We start from the raw sequence: 20145 nt of genomic DNA, 5'->3' as shown, positions 1-20145 counted from the left end.
AGACAGACAGACAGACAGACAGACAGACAACTGGAAAACCACCTCAGCTGGTGTGAGGCTTCTATAAGCCTGGAGGATGCCGTGACCCCATTGTCCTTATTCTGTCTTTTTGTTGGTTTTGCTTTTGAGACAGTGCCTCCTTACAGCCTGGCCTCACACTAGCTATGTAGCTGAGGCTGCCCTCCATCATCCTGGCTCCGTCATTCTACCTTAAGTAATGACATGTTCATTTTTTCTATTCTTTCTCTGGTTCTTATTCTCCTGGACAACCAGAAAGCAAACTTACTGAAAAATAGAAGGAATGTGATGGTGTTTCCCTAGGAAATAAACAAGATTTATTCCTGCCCTCTGATTGCCTCAGCAGTGAGAGGACGATGGACCTGGTCCTGGAAATGTGCAATACTAATTCTATCCACTGGTGCGGGATTTCGGGAAGACAGCTAGGAAAGCTGCATCCAAGCTCCTCACTCTGCCTGGCCCTGACTCTCCTGTCTTCAGTACAGGGGCTCCAGGTACGTTTTCTTTTTGGTAATCAACAGGGTGAGCTAAATTATCATTTGTAATAGCCGTATTTTCTCTAACAATCATCGGTGATTGAAAACTGAAGCGCCTCTCTCTCTCTCTCTCTCTCTCTCTCTCTCTAGAGTGTCTCTGGCCTAAGACTCACTGACACATTCTTAAAGAGAACATACGAATACGACGACATTGCGCAAGTCTGTGTGGTCTCGTCAGCCATGGAAGTGGAAGCCTAAGGAAAATTCCTAATGTTAAATTTCTTGTTTAATTACAGAACTGTTCCCTGTATTTTGTCAGCTTTGTGAAATGATGAATAGCAAAAATAAGTATATGTTATTTAAATTTGTTTTCTGTAAAACAGTTAAATAGTAAATATTTGTTGTAGAAGCAGTGGTTTTATCTTGTGAGTTGTACTCCATATGAACAGAATGTTTCAGTGTTTTCTACACATATTTCACCCTTTAAGATAACTGTCGGCTTTTGTTTGTAACAAGCTCAATTCTTGAAGCTTTTTCTAAAAGCAAACCTTCTTGTAAAGGGCCAGTATCCGATGTCTTGGGCTTTGGCGGTAAATGAACTCCACCATCTGAGTACAGTAGCAGGGGTGTCCGTGGTGATGGCACGTGCTGCTTAGGGCCCCAGGACTACAGTTAGTAATTCAGTCTGTAAGATACTGTGACACTTGGTATAGAAGTGTAGTTAATCAATCAACCACAGTGTCTTTCCTGGGTGCCTAGACAACAGAAAATCCTTGTCTGAAACAATTCAGGTCCCCTTCCTGTAACCTGATTATTTCTTTACACAGGATAAACATTTTCAGTTGTTTTCAACAGCATTGTATGGGTGTGTGTGGCTGTTAGTGCACGCAGATCAACAACATCTCACCCACACTCACCACAGGGCCAGCTCCGCTGTTACCCAGGCAAGACGCAGGGCCATCTCACCCAACTGCTGTAGGGGGCATAGGAGGTGGGGGGCAGGGTCAGCTCTCACACACATCTCACATACGCTCCACAGCAGACCAGAATTGGTTGACTCAGTTAACGTTTTTTAAAAACTTTTACTAATTCCATGCAGATTACACATCATGCATCCGATCCCACCTGTCTCTTCCCCACCCGCCTTCCGCCCTTGCAACCTCCCCCCAAAACAAAATTTTAAAGAAAAGCTGAAAACCAAATAAAGCAAACAAACAAAACAAAATAAATAAATAAACGAACCCCCCCCAAAAAAAACAGGGTCTCAGCATAGAAATAATAATGGGGCCAATTGAATTCCACAGTTAACCCTTTAGCCCTTTCTTCTTCACGTGCAAGTGTTCGCTGTCACAGTCTTTGACCTGCTACACCAGGACACTGGGCTCTCACTGGGGCTCCTCTTGGATATCCTATTGTCCTAAAGTTTTAAATCTGTAGATTCGTCCCCTTCACATGCATAGATGACGTGGATGTGGGGTGAGCTAACTCAGCTCTGGTTCTGGGCCTGGGTGGTAGCTGGGCTGTGCAGCCTGCCAGCTTTCCCCCATTGTCACCACCTGGGTGGCCTCTCTAGCTCTGCCTCTCGGCTAAACCCCCCACCTCGCGCTCACCTACACTCACACCACGGGGCCACCACTGCCCTGGGAGACTGGAGGGTCTGCTCTCCTGTGTGGTGCAGTTGGTGAGGGGCAGGCTAGTTCTTTCCCTCACCCATGCCACCACATGGGCAGACAGTTCGGGGAGGGGGGGGTGCAGGGTCATCTCTTCAGCTGTCATGCCCTCTGAGCCAGCTCACCTGCGTCTGGACAAAGCCAGCTCTAGTGTGTGCCCTGGTGAGGTGTAAGCCCACTCTCCGGTGTGCTGCAGCCCGTGAAGGACAATGCTAGATCTCTGATGATCCCAGGGCCAGCCCTCTTGCCTGCCAAGGGTAGCAAGGGGAAGGGCATCTTTCCCTCACCCACTGTCACCACCTGGCAGAAGAGAGCAGGAGTGGGGTCAGCTCTGCTGTCCTTGTGCCCTCGGGGCTGGCTCACCTGTCTCCTGACAACAGGGTCAGCTCTAGTGTGCTGCCCAGGTGAGGTGCACGCTGTGCTGAGGGGTGAGGCCATCTTTCCTGGGGCCAGTTCTGCAGTAGCTAGCAAGGAACCAGGCCAGCTATTCCAAGGCAACTCAGTTAACTTTGATCAAGATTAATAATTTCCTAATTTTAACCTAAAAACTCCTGAAGAATGTTTTATTTTATAATACACATTTAAGTGATTCCCAACTTCATATCTGTTTTGTCTGGGTTTTTTTGTTTGTTTGTTTGTTTTTCTTTTTGAGACAGGGCTTCTCTCTGTGGCTTTGGAGCCTGTCCTGGAACTCACTCTGTAGACCAGGCTGGCCTTGAACTCACAGAGATCCGCCTGCCTCTGCCTCCCAAGTGCTGAGATTGAAGGCATGCACCACCACCATCAGGCCTGTTTTTTAATTTGTACTAATATAAAAATTTTGTCTGTCCATGTAATCATACCCGTTATGTCAGGAACAAATCAGCAAAAAGTATATATAGTAAGTCTTTAAACAGCTTTGCAATAGGAATGTAACAAAATGTTTCTCGATTTTGCAGGAAAACAAAAACCCATGCTGTTATATCCCTTACCCTAGTTTGACAAGTTGAAATTTCCCAGTATCTAATAATTGCTTACATATTAAGAATGCATTAAGTTAAACACAAAACCCTTTCTCTTAAATGCATAATTATTTATTGCCATGACAAATTATTTGGTCCAAAAATGAAAGGTGTATCCAGGAGACTTGGCCCTCACATTAGTCATGATTGATGAACGTCTATGCAAAACAAAATGCAAGCATTAAGAACAGAAGTCGGTTCCTGTAGGATGACGGAGACTGGTCAAGTCAGTCTGTATCAGCATTATTTCAAGCATCCTCTCATAACTGAACCATGTTTGCATTCATTCAGAATTTAAAAGTTCCTCTGCTATATACTTTAAATTACAAAGTCTCTTCTGTATATAAACAACATAGGTACATATTGTTCATACTCTAAATAAAAGATAAATGCCATCTTATAAAGGATCTGTGTCAGCTATTATAAAAACTAGATTGATGATTTGGTACAGTAAATGCAATTCCATTTCCATACAAAGGGCATGTTCAGTTTTGCATAGCACGGTAACAGTTTCAGCTACTCCAACAAAATGGGGTCATGGAAGCGAGGCATTCTGAATTCAAATGTATGTAAGTATTCAATGCCATCCTTTCTCTCTGAGCAAGTGTATTTTCCTGACAAGGGGAAGAATACTTGGGGAAGTTTCTTAAGAATTTTAAGACAGCTAGAAAAATCAGACCACTCAAAAAAAAAAAAAAAATCTTGAACTAGCTTGCAATGTGATGATTTCAACGTGATGGATGGACCTGAAGAGTAAAAAGTGTACTGAATAAGGAAACACCATGGAAGTAGGAAGAGATATCCGGTAGTATATTCATTCCTATAGAAACAAACCAAAAAGTGAAATGGAAGATACACCGGTTCCTTGATTTTGTGTAAAAAGAAAAGCTACCTTTAGCCAAGGGTGTTAGCACAGGAAGTCAGTGTTCCACAGCCGCAGATGAGAACTGGTCGTTTCTACCAGGATATTACTGGTCAAGTGAGTTGGGAACTCTTCTTCCTCCTCTGTGTTTGGAAGCCATAAGGAATGGATGTTAATACTCTCCTGAAGCCTTTGGTGGAGCAGATTACCGAGATCATCTGAGCCTAACCGGTTTTTGTTTTGTTTTTTGTTGGTCCTGGAAGGTATGGAAATTTCTTAACAAAGGCTTTCTAATTGTCCTTTTTGTTGTTTGTTTCCTACTGGGTACTTCATTTTGTTGGTTTTGAAACTGGGTCTCCTGTAGCCCAGGCTAACATCATACCCATTGTGCAGCCAAGACTGGTGTTGAATTCCTCCACCTCCAAAGTGTTGGATTACAGGTGCATGTTGCCCTTCCAGTTTCATGCAGTACTAGGGAAGGAGCAACCCAGGGCTTCCTGCTGGGCAGGCACTATGCTGCCGACCCCCAGTTTCCCTTCTAATATCCCACAGGAGCTGTTCCTAGTATATCTGCTCCTTTCCTACGTGTTTCTTCTTTAATGCAGTGATGGAATTGAACCCATGTGCTGACCTCCTAGGCAAGCACTCTCTCTTCCATCTCTGATGCTGTTGTTAATTTGTATTTTCTGTTGCCTAGTCGAGGATTCACCAGTTTTATTGAACTGAAAGCCTGTTCTAGGATTATTAACATATTTAGCACTGGAGGACTGGGTTTTTAGTTGTCAACTTTGAATTTTCTTTGACTCCAGTCCTAACCTTTATGTAAGCAGGAAGTACTTCACTCTGTGTGAAGAACACTCAACACTGTGTGACAGCCGACACAACCCAGTTCTCTGTCAGAGGTTCCCCTTCTCTACCAGAACTGTTTCTTGGCTGTCCCACTGCCCAGGTGCCTGCTGGCTACTTGAGGAGAGACCCCCCCAAGCTTACGCAACTTTATTTGTTCTAAAGTTGAGGCCTGACTGCGTGGAGCACTGTTTAAAATGGTGATCTTATTTGATGATATGATGCTACACCAGAATTTTGAATTAATTTCCCCCACCTGATATACAGTAAAATTACAAAACCACTGTCTCACAAAAGGCGAAAAAGAAAAAGGGTTTGATTTTTGGTTTGTTTGTTTTTTTTGTTCAAGACAGGGTCTCTCAGTTCCTCAGTAGCTATGGAGCCAGTCCTAGAATGTGCTCTGCAAACCAGGCTGGCCTCGAACTCACAGAGATCCACCTGCCTCAGCCTCCTGAGTGCTGGGATTAAAAGCATGTGCTACCACTGCCCGGCCAAAAAAAAAAAAAGGTTTGGAAACCTCGAGCTCCTAAATGTACAGACTGAGAAGAGCTTCGGGAAGGCTGTGAGGCTAGTCTCATCTTAAATTACGTTCTTTCACTCTTCCCTCGTCACGCCTGTAAAATCATTACATAACAGCCCCCATTTAACCAATTTTTTGGTTCATAAGCAAATTCCATTTGAAACTGGAATTTTCTCATCCACCAAATCACCTAGAGTCATGCCACTAGTATCTCATGCCATTTCTTTCTACTAACCATATGCCAGATGCATAAATATGGTAAGATATTGGAAATCTCCTGATATGTTTAAATTGCAATAAATTAAAGTTAAGCATAAAACTGTCATGCTAAGCCAAACTGCAGCCGAGGATCCCACAGATGAGCAGAGTCAGCGATAGATGCCTTTGTTACCCATCAAATAATGGTAAAGTTAAAAAATAAAATCATTGAGGATGGGCACATAATTAAATTCCACTTAGAAATCCTATAATTTGGGGCCCAGTCGGTGGCTTTTTAAAGTGTAACTAGACACTGCCCTAGGTAAGTTTCCCACCAATGAAACTGTGACAATTAGACTAGGACAATGAACAGAGCAGTTGTGTTCACTGGCCCGACCAGTGCCGTTAAGGATCTCTAAGTGTACTTAACTGACCATGCGAATGCTACCAACCCTAAACTACAGACAGGATTAGTTAAAATCGAGGCAGAAAACCTGAGCATCCTTCCGGTGCATTCTGTACATTCACAGTATCTCCAAAACATCGCCTGCATCAAAGTAAAGATTCCCTGTCCCCAGTACAAGCCACCCTACAGACAGTACTGGTACCCACAACAGACATGTGTTACTGATGGTGGCACATGCCAAAGCTCCTCTCCTGATGTGCTACCAAGCACCTTTCTTCCAAACCAGCATGAGAAGTCTCTCCACTTAGTCATCGCCTCTCTCAAAACCATGGCCTAGGGAAACCTGTAGCTAAAGAACTTTCCAGTAAATAGCCCTACTGTTCAATAAATATACTCTGTACTAAGTCTGATATACAAACAGGATGATAAAAGTTTTAAAATGGATGGGCCCTTGTCCCAAGGCTGTATTAGCTCTTAACAAGGCTATTGATGGTTTGTTTCCGAAGGAGTTTGTGTTATGTTCAAGTCTGTTGGTGATAAACTATACTCTAAACGGATGGACTCTCTCGGATTTACACAAGAGACTTTCCTCCATTATTTCCAGACATTGTGTAGGGTGGTTTCGGTTACTTGGTTTTGGGCTATTATCTACACGTGAACATGTCAGAACCACTATCTGTACTGGGGGTGAGGGTCCCGATCGAGTCAGGAATGTTCTTCCGTGCTGCTGCTGAACGTCCTGCTGCGGATGTGATTCCTCAGCTGCTCTATCAGTTCCGGATTCTGTTGTTGGATCTGCTGAGCAAACTGCTGTCCCCTGCAGGAAAAAGGCAGAAAAGATTGGGTGGGGACTCTCTAGTCACAGAGTACTCGTGCAAAACATACTGCAGACACTGGGAACTACCCAAGGGAATATAACACAAGTTATTCTATAAACACAAGTTTTAGAACCATAATGTTGTTCCTATAATGCTATATTCCAGATAGCATTACTACAGGACAGAGAGTTCACACGGTGTGTGTGTGTCTGTGTATGTGTGTACATTTCATGTGTGTACTGTTGCACAGAGGGCAGGTGCACACGTGGAGCTGGAAAACCAAGTGTCAACATTGGTCCTCAGGTGTAATCTACCTCTTGTTTGCTTTGAGACAGGGTTTAATTACTGGCCAGAAAGCTGCAATGGTGGTCAGGCCAGCTAGCAGGCCAGCAAGCCCCAGGGACTCATCCTCCTGTCCCTATTTCCCCAGCGTGGTAATTACAAGATGTGTCATCACTTCCAGTTTTGTTTGGTTTGATTTTTTGAATCGTGTTCAGTGGATGGAACTCACGTCTTCATGGTAGCAAGGCAAGCTCTTTACCAGCTGAGTCATCTCTCCAGCCAGGACAGAGTTCTTTTTAGAAAGCAAAACACCTCTTGCTTGTCAGCCTTTTGGTGCAGATCACAATATGAAACAAAATGCCTAAGCTAAAATAGGAGTGCCTGAATTGAATGCAATTTACTTGTCCACACATTACTCAAAGGACTAAAAGGTATGCTCCTTTACAGTATGTCCTGAAACAATGCTCTTAGCAGCACCACGGCTTCCTAGTTTCTGGAGAGACCTAACAGCTCCCAAGCTGGGTCCTATTAGAAGTCACTGAAAAACAAACTTATTTTTCTTGGCAGGGGAGGGGGACAAGACAGGATTTGTCTGTGTAGCCCTGGCTGTCCTGGAACTCAGCCTGTAGACCAGGCTGGCCTCAAACTCAGAGATCTGCCTGCCTCTGTCTCCTGAGTGCTGGGATTAAAGGAATGTGCCACCACCCAGCTGAAAAGTGGATTTTTAAAAGACAAAGTTTTAACATAGGCATGGGAATGTAGTTCAATGACAGAACTGTGTGCACACACGCACACACATGCATGCACATGTGCACAGAGTCACATGGTATGCAGATGTACAAGCCTAGGCCAGAAGAGATGCTGGGTGTCCTCTATTTCTTCCTGCCTTTCCTTGAATCTGGAACTTGCATTTTCTTGGGTAAGCTGGAAACCAGCAAGCCCCAGTGGTCCTCCTGTCTCTGGCCTTTGGATCTGAAGTTAGAGGTGTATATGGGATACCCAGGTCCTTTATGTAGGTGTGAAGATCAGAACTCCACTTCTCATTATTGTGCAGCAAGTGCTCTTAACCTTTGAGCCACCTCTCTAGCCCAAGAGAACCCTTTCCTAGCATTCCTAAGGCTGGTTCAATCCCCATACCTCATTAAACAACCATACTCAGCTTTGGAACAGGATGGTAGTGCACATCTATGATTCTGGCAGTTGGGAGAGAGGGGCAAGAAGATCAAGTGTTCAAAACCACCCTCAGCAGCATAATGAGAAGGATAGCATGGTCTATATAAGACCTAGTATCAAAAAAAAAAAAAAGAGTTTAGACAGTTTATACAAGCCACCATGAGGTTCCTTGGGTCTGGTCACTTTTCTGAGTCCTGATGAAATTCCTATCCTTTTGTTTTTGTCTCTTTCATTTGGATGCTGGTCAGCAACTACACGGAATTTTTCTGGTACTTTTTCTCTGAAGGCCCCTACCCACCATGTTGCTTTATGATGTTGCTACCATGGCTGACCTCCATGCTGGCTTAACTCAAACAACATGGATTTTTTTTTTTTGAGAGGGAAGGGAGTTGTTTGTGGGGATGTTCTTTCTTATTTTCCTTTCTCTTCCTGATTCTTCTCTTCTGCTGCTGAGATTTATAGCTTGCCTGTCCTAGAGTTTTTCTTTTGTTTATTTATTTTAGTTATCAAACATGGTATTTTTTATTATTGTGCTGAAACTGAATTTTATGATTTTAGTTCTTAAATAAAAATTCAGATAAGTATAGGAAACCTCATTGAATTTATCAACTCTCAAAACAGAATATTTAGTAAACATAAATTATTTCTTTTAAAAATAAGCATTAGGAGCAGGACACATGAGTCCATACCTATAATCCTAGCTCTTGGGAGGGGAAAGCAGAATTTGAGGCATTCAAATTCATTCTCATCCTCATGGCAAATTGACAGCCGCCCTGAGTTACATGAAGCTCTGTGTCAAACAACAAAACTCCCAAACGCAAAAGTACCAGGAAAGAACACCATGAGTCTGAAGGGCAACATTGCATCATCAGACCAAACACGCATGCATGTTCATGAATGATCACATTCAAAAGCATTTTCAACATCCACTTATTTATTGGCAGGAGCACATGTGTTTCTGGTGCATATGTGTAAGTCAGGGAACAACTTGGAGGAATTAGTTTTTCCTGCCTCCAAGTTCCTGCCTTGAGTTCCTGCCCTGACTTCCCTTCATGACAGACTGTAACCTGCAAGCTGAAATAAAGCTTTCCCTCGCCAAGTTGATTTTGACCACTGTGTCTTATCCATCTGATGGGAAGCAAGCTAGGGCAAACACTCACGCTTGGATGAGGCTAGACAGGTCTGTTAGGCCTCCAACCCCAGCAGCAGGTCCTCCGATGGCATTTGTCATCATTCCTGACATTCTAGGATAATAAGAGACATACATGGAGATTAGCGTATATTCTTCACAGGATGGAAAAGCCAGACAAGTGTATCAGCACCATAGAAGGGGTTGAATCAAGTGTTTAAGTCGACCTTAAGTTCTAAGTAACAGGAATTCGGTGCATTTTTATCAACTGTGAGACGAGCTGCTCGGATTAGGAGCCTGGCAACAAGAAGTCAAAGGCATGAGGAGCTGTTATACTCACAGCTGTTGAACTTGAGGGTTCTGCATTAAACTTGCAGCCTGTAATTGGAAAACACAATTGCCTGTTAAAATATGGCAGTAATGCTGAGGGATGTTACAAAGATTTTGTAAAGATACAGGAATAAAACCCAGTGATGCAAACCCTAACATTGGGGGTGTTCTAGTGTGAATGGGAAGGTACAAGAGTGAAGGTTCTGTAGAATGTGGTCTCAGGAGCGTGAGACTGCAGACAATAAAAAAAATACAGTTGATGGAGAGCATTGCCATGACTGATCAGATCAACGGACCAAAAGGTAAAAAGAGAAACTTTAAAACTATTAAAAAAAAAAAAAAAACCCTTGTGCTTTTTGTTTGTTGTTGTTTGAAACACGGTTTCTCTGTGTAGCTCTGGCTGTCCTGGAACTCACTCTGTAGTTCAGGCTGGCCTTGAATTTGGGGTTAAAGTTGTATGCCACCATCGCAAGGCCAAGATTGTGTACTTTTTTTTGAAGATTTATTTATTTATTATGTATCCAGTGTTTTGTCTGATGTATCTCTGTAGGCCAGAAGAGATCTCATTACTGATGGTTGTGAGCCACCATGCGGGTGCTGGAATTGAACTCGGGACCTCTGGAAGACCAGTCAGGGCTCTTAACCCCTGAGCCATCTCTCAGCTTGAGATTGTGTACTCGTAAGAAGGATGACACCAAGGAGCTGGATGTGACTGACCATGCTATGGAGACCAGAACAACCTTCTGTAGTGGTCCGGAGATGAAGGAAGGCCTCCATGCTTCAGTCACAGAGCAACAATGGCAAGCCAACCAATCCTCAAATCTCCATTTTAATCAACAATCAACCTGGTCCTTTGCTATTAATTTTCTTTATAATTGTCATCTGTTTCTATTACCTTCCTTTACTTGACAGCACTGAGGATTGAATTCAGAGCTTCTTGAACACTAAACATGCCTACCACTGACCTATGTTCTCAGCCCTGACTTTACTTCTGTGTTTATGTGTTTTTGTATTAGAGCAGTGCTGGGAATCAAGCCTTCGAGAATGTTATCCAAGTGCTCTGCTATGGAGGTTCACCCACAACCCGACCCTGGCCCCCTTTTAAGAGTCAAAATGTGTTTCTAACTCTGCAAGCTCCTACGTGGTATTGTCCCACCTCGTTTTGATTGTAGCAGCTTAGAGATTAAATTTAATCTGAATTTTAATAATAATTTAATAATAATAATTTTCATTTTATGTTAAAGTAACATAACCTGAGAATATAACTTGCTTATGATTTGGAAATGAGTAAGCCAGGCTCTAGAACATCACAAGATTTAAAAGGGGGCATGTGTTTGCCAGCAAATAGGTAAGAAGGCCAACTGAATTGATAGAGGACTATGTCTTTCGGTTGAACTAAGGATTTAATGATTATAAAACACACTTATCTGAACAAAGATGAATAGGAGCTATTCCTATTCCAGAAGTACAGTCAATGATGGAGTATGTATGGCTTTGTATTGAAACAGGGTCTTGCCATGTAGCCAAGGCAGGCCTCAAATTCCTATGTAGGCAAGGATGACCTAAAACTCTCCGTCTTCCTTCGTCGGGCTCCCAAAGCAGGCACTACAGACATCCACTTCCATGCCAGGCAGCAGAATGTTTTCATGCAAAGTGTGCAGTCATTCATGGGGCACTATAGACCCGGGTGACATCCTAAACCCACTAAGTACTGGGCTGAATTATGATTGTTTTTCAAAGGTCCCTAAGTTATTTTGTTGATTTGAAGAACAGAGGGCAAATCTAGGGATGCTGCTTAGCTGCCTAGGATGCATGAAGTCCTGGGTTCAGCTTCCAGCATTGCATAAATTGAATTTAGTAGTACACGCTGTAATCCCAGCATGCAGGAGGCAGAAAGATCGAAAACTCAAGGTCACCTTCAGCTTCATACCAAGTTTGAGGACAGCCTGGGCTACATGAGAAGCTGTTTTTAAAAACATAAATGCTTAAAACAGAAAACAAGGTCAACAATACCAAGGGGCAAGCTTGGGTATTTGCTATAATCAAAATCTTCAGATATCAATTGATAGATATATCTTCCTAGGACCAGTTTTATATGACATTGAGGCTTTAAATTACATCTATCTGTCTGTCTGTCTATCTGTCTATCTATCTGTTTGTCTGTCTGTCTGTCTGTCTGTCTAGAGAGTGTGGTGTGCATTTGGTATATATGCACATTACTTGTGCCACCACGCTTGCATGGAGATCAAAAGGCAACTTGTAGGAGTCAGTCCTTTCATTTCCATCACATGAACTGTGGGAACTGAACTTGGATCACCAGCTTGTGCAGCAAACACTGGTACCTTCAGGGCCATCTCACCAGCCCAAGACAATGGTTTTTAACCTTTCATATATTTGAAAATTGGCAATCTAGTGAAAAATATGAGTTTTGACTTATAAAGTACACAGAGTCACACAAACATTGACTTATATTCCAGTTTAGGAAAGCTACGGGCTTTCTAACATCCACCCTCGCTTCCCTCTGAGCAAGGCAGACAGGTGAAGAGCCTCTATCCTTGCCTCTGCCATAAACCTGCCACTTATCAAAAACTCCTCTATTTGCTTCTAAAACATTTTAGAGCCTGCACTGCCAGCCTTCTTGAGTCTGAGGCAGGAAAATCACTTGAGCCCAAGGGCTTTGGGTCAGTGCCAGCAACTATTGAAAGATTCCATCTCCTTAAAAAGTATGGCAGAAACGGTTTGCAAATATATAGTGGACAGCAGCCAGTAGATCAAAAAGAAAGTATACTCACCATGGTGATGAACGCCGGGTTATTTATCAAGCTGGCCATGTCAAAGCTCAAGCCAGTTCCTGTCTGTAAAAGAGTTATATCTGAGATTCATTCCAGCCATGACGATGTCAATCAATCGTGAGTGACAGATCTAGTCCACAGACTTTACAGTGACAACTTACAGGACTAGCCACCTCTCTTAACTTCTGTTCTGCTATTTTCAGATTTGACTTATAGGAATCATTTTCGGGATCAAGATCCAGTGCCTTCTGGTAGCTGGTAACTGCCTCTTCAAACTTATTCATGGCAGTGAGGGCCAGCCTTGGGAAACAGAGCAGAATGACAAATGCTTTAGTATTCAATTCTAACCCCGATTACACTGAATCCTCATTATATTACGGTTCTGAGAGACGGCACTAAAATTCTCCCAACTCCAAGATTCTATAAACCTGAATGGTCTCCTTTCAATTTGACTGTGTCTCCCACAGATCATCCAACCTAAAGCTCAGAAATGAAACATACTATTTTTAAGACCAACATATATTGTAAATAAAGGAATTTGCTTTATGAATTTCTAGGCTGAGCTAAACGAAGATTTGTGCTAGCAGTCTTGCGATCATGTAAATCTATGATGCTGACATCATGTCTAAGGACTCTAAGAAACCAGCAGTGTCAAACCATCTGACCCTATAGCAACACTGCCACCGACAGCTATCTGGAACACGTGCAGCCTGCGGGCCTCAGTGGGGACACATCTGCCTCTAAACACTGTGCACTTCTGAGCACCCCACATTCTTCCCTCCCAAAGGATCTTGAACAAAAATAAATATTAGTTTTCCATCTTTTTCTTTTACTGTTTCACTTCCCTACAGCTATTAAAAACTACTGACTTATTTATCAAGGGGAGGGGCCTGCCATGGAACAAGCATGGAGGCCAGAGGGAGACTCTGTTGACTTGTTCTTTTCCTTCCACTTTAACATGGGCTAGGGAATTGAGCTGGGATCGTCAGACTTACACGGCCAGAGCCTTTACCTGCTGAGCTATCCCACTGGCCTCAGTTTCCCATCTTTCCAAAACTAGAGTGTGGCCATCTGATGACTAGTCCCGAACAACACATTAATCCTTAGACAGACAAAATAAGGATCTCTTGTCATTCAAATAATACATTACCATCACAGGCACAAGTCTATGCATTATTAAATTTCAATCTTTATCTTTTCCTACCTATAATGTGCTTAAAAATTACATCAGAATTAAGCAGTAATAACATGTATAAAGAGAGAGTATTGAGTGTCTCATTTGTTCTGGGATTGTTTTTTAAACAAATTAATCTAATTCTTTCTTTTCTGGATTACCTCACAGCCTTCTCATGTAGATAAAATAAGAAATTCTTACAGCCCAATTAGTTTCCTATTAGCCACCCTTGAAGGATCCTTAGCAGTCTTTCCAATTCATCATCAACAAGTATTGAGAGCCTACTATGTAACAGGTACTGTCTTAAATCCTGAGCATTCCATAATTTTTTAATAAAAAGTTTCTAATTTTAAGAAACTCCCCTTCCACCTAAGGAGCACAGACAACAAGCATGCATACAGAATAGGTACTATTAAAGAGAACGACAGCAGAGTTTGCTCAAAAATGGCCACACTCTGAAGACATGTATGACAGAAAGTAATCATAGGGAACTCGGGAGAAGACTATCTACCCAGATGCAGCGGTAAACACAGAAGCCCTAAGGAAGATGTGGGTGTGGCATGCTTAAAGTACGGAATAAAGGCACGTGAGGATGGAACACAAGAAACAAGGTGGAGAGATTTCCTAGCTATGTTGTTCATATGGGACCCTTTATAGTTCAGACTTTTAAACTGTAGTCGCAAAGGAATGATTTGTAATGTTTGAGTTATACTTTTAGGGTTTGGTGGGCAGGTCTAAGACAGGGTCTTACGTAGCCCAGGCTGGCCTCAATGTTGCTAGGTAGCCAAGGGTGATCTTAAACTCATGATCCTCTTGCTTCTTCCTTTAAAGTGCTGGGATTGTAGGCATGCAGCACCAAATCCAGTTCATACAGTGTTGGGGCTCAAATCCAGAGCTACCTGAATCCTAGGCAAATGTTCTCTCTACTTACTCTGGCTTCTCTGCCGAGGATAAATATTGGTGAGGTATAGAATTAAGGCATAAAGACCAGTTGGGAGGTTTCTAAAGGAGACTAGGTAAGAGGTGGCAATTTGTGCTAGGCCTATAAACAAGCCAGTCAAAAACTGAATCCAAGATATACAGGAAAATAAGACCAGAACAGAAGTGCCAGGAGATGAGATGGATGGAAAACAAGTCGGCTTCTGACCCAAGCACTGGGTAGATGAACGCAGGGGAAAGATTTAAGAAGCGAGCAGGAGTTCTGTTTGAAACACAAGAAATTTAAAACATCTTTTAAATACTCAGACACAGAAATAAAAATTAATGGAATATGTGAGTCTGGAGCTCAGGCAGAACTTAAGAGATCCAAAGGCACATATGGCCAGTTCTCACTCACAGAAATTAAATCCTATAAAGTCTCCATAAACACAAAACTAACGAATACTAAATAGTGGTGTCTGGGGAAAATACATGGTTAGGGACCTATGAACCTTTTTGGTGCTTTTTCATGGTGCAAGCTTATGAAGTGAGCCTTTTCATACAGGTTTGTGGCTTTCTCCAACAACTTTCTCCAGTCAGTGATGAAACAGCCTCTGCTGACCTCATCCTCAAAGGGAGTCACTTTCTCCATTCTATTGCGTATATTTGTCTTATTCTCGCACAGAGGGCAATGTTAGGATATTCAGCATCAAGCCTCCACAACAGCATGGATGATGCGACTTGGAAATACTTTGGGCATCTCTGAGCACTTACCCCATCCTTCCGTAGGCCTTGCTGTATTTTGAGTCAATCGCTATTGCTTTCTCACAGTCCTTTATTGCATCTGTGTAGTGACTTAATTTGCTTTGAGCAGCAGCTCTAAGAGGGAAAACGTTAGAATCAGGCAACTCCCAAGGCACCGGTCCAGCTTTTCAGGCATGAAACTGTAGTTCTTGCCCCAATTTTTACATCACTCTTCATAAATTTCCAAGTCAAACTGTCTAATTATACAACAATTTAAAAACAGCCTAAGACATCAGAAAAAAAGATGTAAGCTCCCTTTTCCCCTTCGCTTTACAGAGAAGACAAATGTGTGGCACACAACCCACCTAATATTTATTGCCTCTCAGTCTGCCTAAAATGCAAACACAGGGGCATCGGACCACCAGAGAGGCAGAAAGAGAGGGCAGTTGCGATGCCTTGGTCACTTTAATAGAAAAGTTAAAGCATACCAAAAATTCTCCAACCCATTCACACTTTCTCCTGTCCATTCACTACTGACACAGACTAAACTTTGTTTCTTTCAGACTCTCAAATGTTCTCATAATTTCCCTCAGCAGACCTCAGAATCTACTTCAGCAGAAGGCCGGAGAGGCCAACTCTAGGAAACCAGCATCTGCCTAGGTAAGTATCTGAGTAACTACAACCTGTCGATAATAACGTGAAGTAGGGAGAGTTTGCTCAGATGGGAAAGGGGGAGGAGAAGGCCTAAGATTCATCCTCAGAGGCCAGCAAGTAGTATCAGCAGTCAAGAAAGAGCCACATGAGGGCCAGGGCAGGGGACTGCACCTTAGGTTCTCACAACCCTCCAAGGGCATGCTATGTCCCGCTACTCCAAACACTGTACCAAAACCTGACAGCCCTTCTAATAGTAAAAGCAGGAGGCCCTTTTAGGGGAAAAATATTACAAACCCAGAAATTGGTTTAGATGCCTTCATATTCATGAGTCTATAAACAAAAGTCCTCAGCAATCATTACCCACTCCCCCCCATTTGCCAAGCTCGCCTACAACCTGAGAAGCACTACTCTCGTCCTTCCTGCCTTTATTCTTCTCTTACATGCATGCTTGCTGTCTAAATGGCCCAAACCTTTTATTTGTTTAACTACCCAGTCAACCTTCTGTCTTCCTTGAAACTAATCAGCAGTGATTTCATTCGGGACTTCCTAGACTCTAGTAACACACATGAAAACAGCAAAATTGATAAAAACTTGTGTGTGTGTGCGTGCACGTGTGTGCACGTGTGTCTATGTGTGTCAGTGTGTAGCAGTTAGACACCTTCAAGTGTCACTCCTCACTTTCCACCTTGAGACAGGTTCTCCTCAGCTTCATAAAGCAGGGTAGTTGGCTCTGGGCTTCAGGAGAGTCTCTGGCCTCTGTCTCCCATCCCCAGGGGAATACTGGGAATTCAGATGCTAGCACTACATGGTTCTGGGATCTGAACTCAGGGGCTTGGATTTGGCAGACCTGCACTAACATCACCAGTCCTTTGAAGCCAGCATTTTTACCCACTGAGACAGCTCCCTAGCCATGACTAAAACACCATGCTCCTCACTGGCCTCTTGAGAAGATGTGGCCCACACAAAAGGATATGGGAGAAGAAAACTTGCTTTTTCCTCACTCTCGCTGGCAAGTTCATCTACCCTGTTCCTGAGCCATTCCTTTGCTGGTGTAAGAACCCACTTCTTTGGAATTCCAACACAGACTGAGAATGGGCGACTCTCTATGACTTCCCTGGGACTTCAGCACCAGATTGGGACTGCTAAGAAATCCAGTCTTGCAAATGGAACAACTACTAGATTCTTAGATTTCCTGTCAGGAGCCTGCGAGAGAAAGAGTAACAGACCCAGCACTGACACAGCATAGAAGAAATATGAACACCACGTGTTTTCAGAAACAAAAGGCAAACTGTAGAGCACCCACATGCAATCACGTTTGTTTTATGGGCACAGGTGTTAACGCGGCAATCTATTTGCTTCCGTATCACTGGAATCACTGGAAATGTCTTACATTTCTTCAGGAGCTCTCTGTTTATCAGGGTAAACTGTGCGAGTTCCTGGGAGGGACACTGCTGCTGCTACAGTTCATAAAAGATACACCCCGATCCCTGCTCTTTGAGGTACAAAAATCTGCATCCAGCACGCTAAACCTATATAGGTGTTACATTTGTGATAAGTGCTAGACACTCAAGGGGGAAAGAAAGAGGGGAAAAAGGCTTTCAAAGGACTCATAGGCTGGAGAGATGACTCAACCATTGAAGGCTAGGCTGCCCACCAAAAAAAGAAAGACTTGTGTCTTCTCTGGATCTGAAGTGAGCCTAACAATCACCAGTAGCCTTCAAAGTCAAACCAGAAGGTAAACGTCAGGGTCGTACTTCTCCACTAGGTAAAGTGTAGTTTATCCCAGTGCACTCGGAGGGCGGGGAGCATTTGAACTAGCAGTAAACTATGAAACAGGGTATGGAGAACAAGGTTCCTACCTGGGAGTCTGTGCCTCCAATTCTATGCAGTCAGGTGGCTAAGAAAAATAGCAGCGGTAAGGTGGCAAGGTTACAGCAGGCTGTAACCCAAAAATCCTCCAAATGACCCTGAAGCTTTTATCCAGCATTTGTGTTAAGTAGGCAAATAAACCTTTCTAATTGTTTGATATTCAACAGCATGTCCTATGACTGAACTCCTCAGGGGAAAGAGCCTATTTAAATTCAAAAGAGAAGTGTATTCATTAATTTCAGTTTAATAGTAATTAAAAGCAAGAATAGATATTTCTAAAAATCTTTAACCCAGTTACAGCAGACATATGAATATTAGTGAATTCTAATCTCACGAAAAATGAATTATTTACTTAGGCTCACATTTTTCATAACAAGTATGTGGCTCACCATACTCTATAATCAAGCGATTTTACAGCAACATTTGTATCTTGTCATAATATCTCATGCTACTCTGAAATTTATTTTCAAGGTTTCATCTACTGAATTAAATTAAAATATTATGTGTATTTATCTGGTTACAAAGACTGTGATTCAAATATCAAAATGTAGCTTGGGAGAATTCCTCTTCCTCAATTTACTTTTGGGTTTTCTGTTTTTCTGAGATAGACTTAGAATGATTCATTTGTTTTTGGTTTTTCATGTGTATGTAAAGAAATAAAATGGAGCTTCCCAGTATGGCTCATTGAGCTCTTTATGGATCCAACCCTTCCACAAATAACTATAAATTAAAAACAAAAGCAGAAGTTCATGCAACAGAATGTCTTCCTTTCCTCCTCCTTTTCTTTTTTGACACAGGGTACACTGTACAGGCTGGACTCAAACTTATGATATTCCTGAGCTCTGGGATTACAGGAGTGTACAAAAGCATGCTCAAAGTGTGCACTCAAAAGTGACTTCATTACTACTTGACTGAGAGGCTCATCAATCTTTTGTGCAAACAATGCTAGACTTCTTTTAAGCATTAAAAGCAAAACTGAGGGTTGGAGAAATAGCACAGAGGTTAAGAGCTCTGGCTGCTCTTCCAAAGTCCTGAGTTCAATTCCCAGCACCCACATGGTGGCTCACAACCATTTGCAGTGTGATCTGATGCTTTCTTCTGGTGTGCAAGAGAGCAGGGTGTTAACATATATAAAACATACAAATACATAAATTTTAAAAGCAAAACTACTAAAGAAATGACATAAGCAATAATTCTACACCTATATCTCCCTAAAATAATTTTGGTGCTTTTTAGTTTGGTTTCGTTTTTTGAGACAGGGTCTCACTATGTATATCTGAGCTGACCTGGAATTCATTATGTAGATCAGGATGGACTCCAGCTCACAGAGATCAGCACATCCTAAATACCGATGTCCTATTTTTATTTGTTTGTTATTTTATTTTTGTTTTAGCAGATGTGTATAGCATTCAAAAATTAAAGTCAGAAAAATCCTTGAAATGTACAATCCAAAGGCAAAATGGGCATTTACAAGAAGCGATCATTTGGAGCCCATGCCAATGAAAAATCTGCAATAAAAGTTGCACTCTCCCTCTTTCCCAGATCCTAGCACCAATGAATAACCCAGGTGTGGCAGCAAACACCTGCAAACTCAACACTGAGTGGTAGAGATAGGCAAGTCTTGGGTGAGCTGGTCAACCAATGTAGCAATATCTGTGAGCTTTAGATTCAGTTAGAGACTCTCAAAATAGGTTAGGGGGCAATAGAGGAAGAAACCCGAAGTTAACTCCGAGTTCCACACATGAGTGCATGTACACACAAGCACAGGCACACTGACACACACTGTTGCGGTTTGAAAGAAAATAGCTCCCAAAGGGAGTGGCACTACTGGGGATGAAGCCTTGTTGGAGGAAGTGTATCCCTGTGGGGGCAGGCTTGGAGGTCTCTTTTGCTCAAATTTTTCTCAGTGTGACTATCAGTCAACTTCCTGTTGCCTGCAAGACATAGCACTCTCAGCTCCAGCACCACATCTGCCTGCATGTGCCATGCTCCCCATCATGATCATAATGGACTGAACCTCTGAAACGGTAAGCGAGCCACCCTAAGTAAATGTTTTCTCTACAAGAATTGTTGTGGTCATAGTGTCTCTTCATAACAATAAAAATCTGAACTAAGACACACGTACATACAAAATAAAAATTTTAAAACATTAAAAACTGAGATGGCTCAGCATAGAAGAGCAACTGTGCAACCCCTGAACCTGAATACAATCACAGGAACCACATGGGAAGGAGAGAACAAGTTCCCGGAAGCTGGCCTTTGACC

The 20145-nt window shown here is 42.5% G+C and overlaps 2 protein-coding genes across 2 annotated transcripts in view; one reads left to right on the top strand and one right to left on the bottom strand.

The window, feature by feature from the left end:
* The window catches only part of Trappc13 (trafficking protein particle complex 13), a 45507-nt gene extending 44484 nt beyond the window's left edge, over nucleotides 1–1023 (top strand). Inside the window, exons 11-12 of the mRNA XM_005366630.2 lie at nucleotides 362–512; nucleotides 645–1023. Coding sequence (XP_005366687.1) covers nucleotides 362–512; nucleotides 645–752 — 259 coding nt within the window. The 3' untranslated portion in view covers nucleotides 753–1023. The remainder of the gene's footprint in view (nucleotides 1–361; nucleotides 513–644) is intronic.
* A 2192-nt stretch (nucleotides 1024–3215) lies between these two features.
* Nucleotides 3216–20145, bottom strand: part of Sgtb (small glutamine rich tetratricopeptide repeat containing beta) — a 33842-nt gene continuing 16912 nt past the window's right edge. The window contains exons 6-11 of the mRNA XM_005366579.3: nucleotides 15388–15492; nucleotides 12683–12821; nucleotides 12522–12584; nucleotides 9740–9777; nucleotides 9431–9514; nucleotides 3216–6814 (exon numbers count right to left, since the gene is read on the bottom strand). Coding sequence (XP_005366636.1) covers nucleotides 6703–6814; nucleotides 9431–9514; nucleotides 9740–9777; nucleotides 12522–12584; nucleotides 12683–12821; nucleotides 15388–15492 — 541 coding nt within the window. The 3' untranslated portion in view covers nucleotides 3216–6702. The remainder of the gene's footprint in view (nucleotides 6815–9430; nucleotides 9515–9739; nucleotides 9778–12521; nucleotides 12585–12682; nucleotides 12822–15387; nucleotides 15493–20145) is intronic.

This window comes from Microtus ochrogaster, unplaced genomic scaffold (assembly GCF_000317375.1).
Source record: "Microtus ochrogaster isolate Prairie Vole_2 unplaced genomic scaffold, MicOch1.0 UNK11, whole genome shotgun sequence".
NCBI classification, from domain to species: Eukaryota; Metazoa; Chordata; class Mammalia; order Rodentia; family Cricetidae; genus Microtus; species Microtus ochrogaster.
Note: the sequence above shows the minus strand (reverse complement) of the source record. Positions and strands in the feature narration are given on the sequence as shown.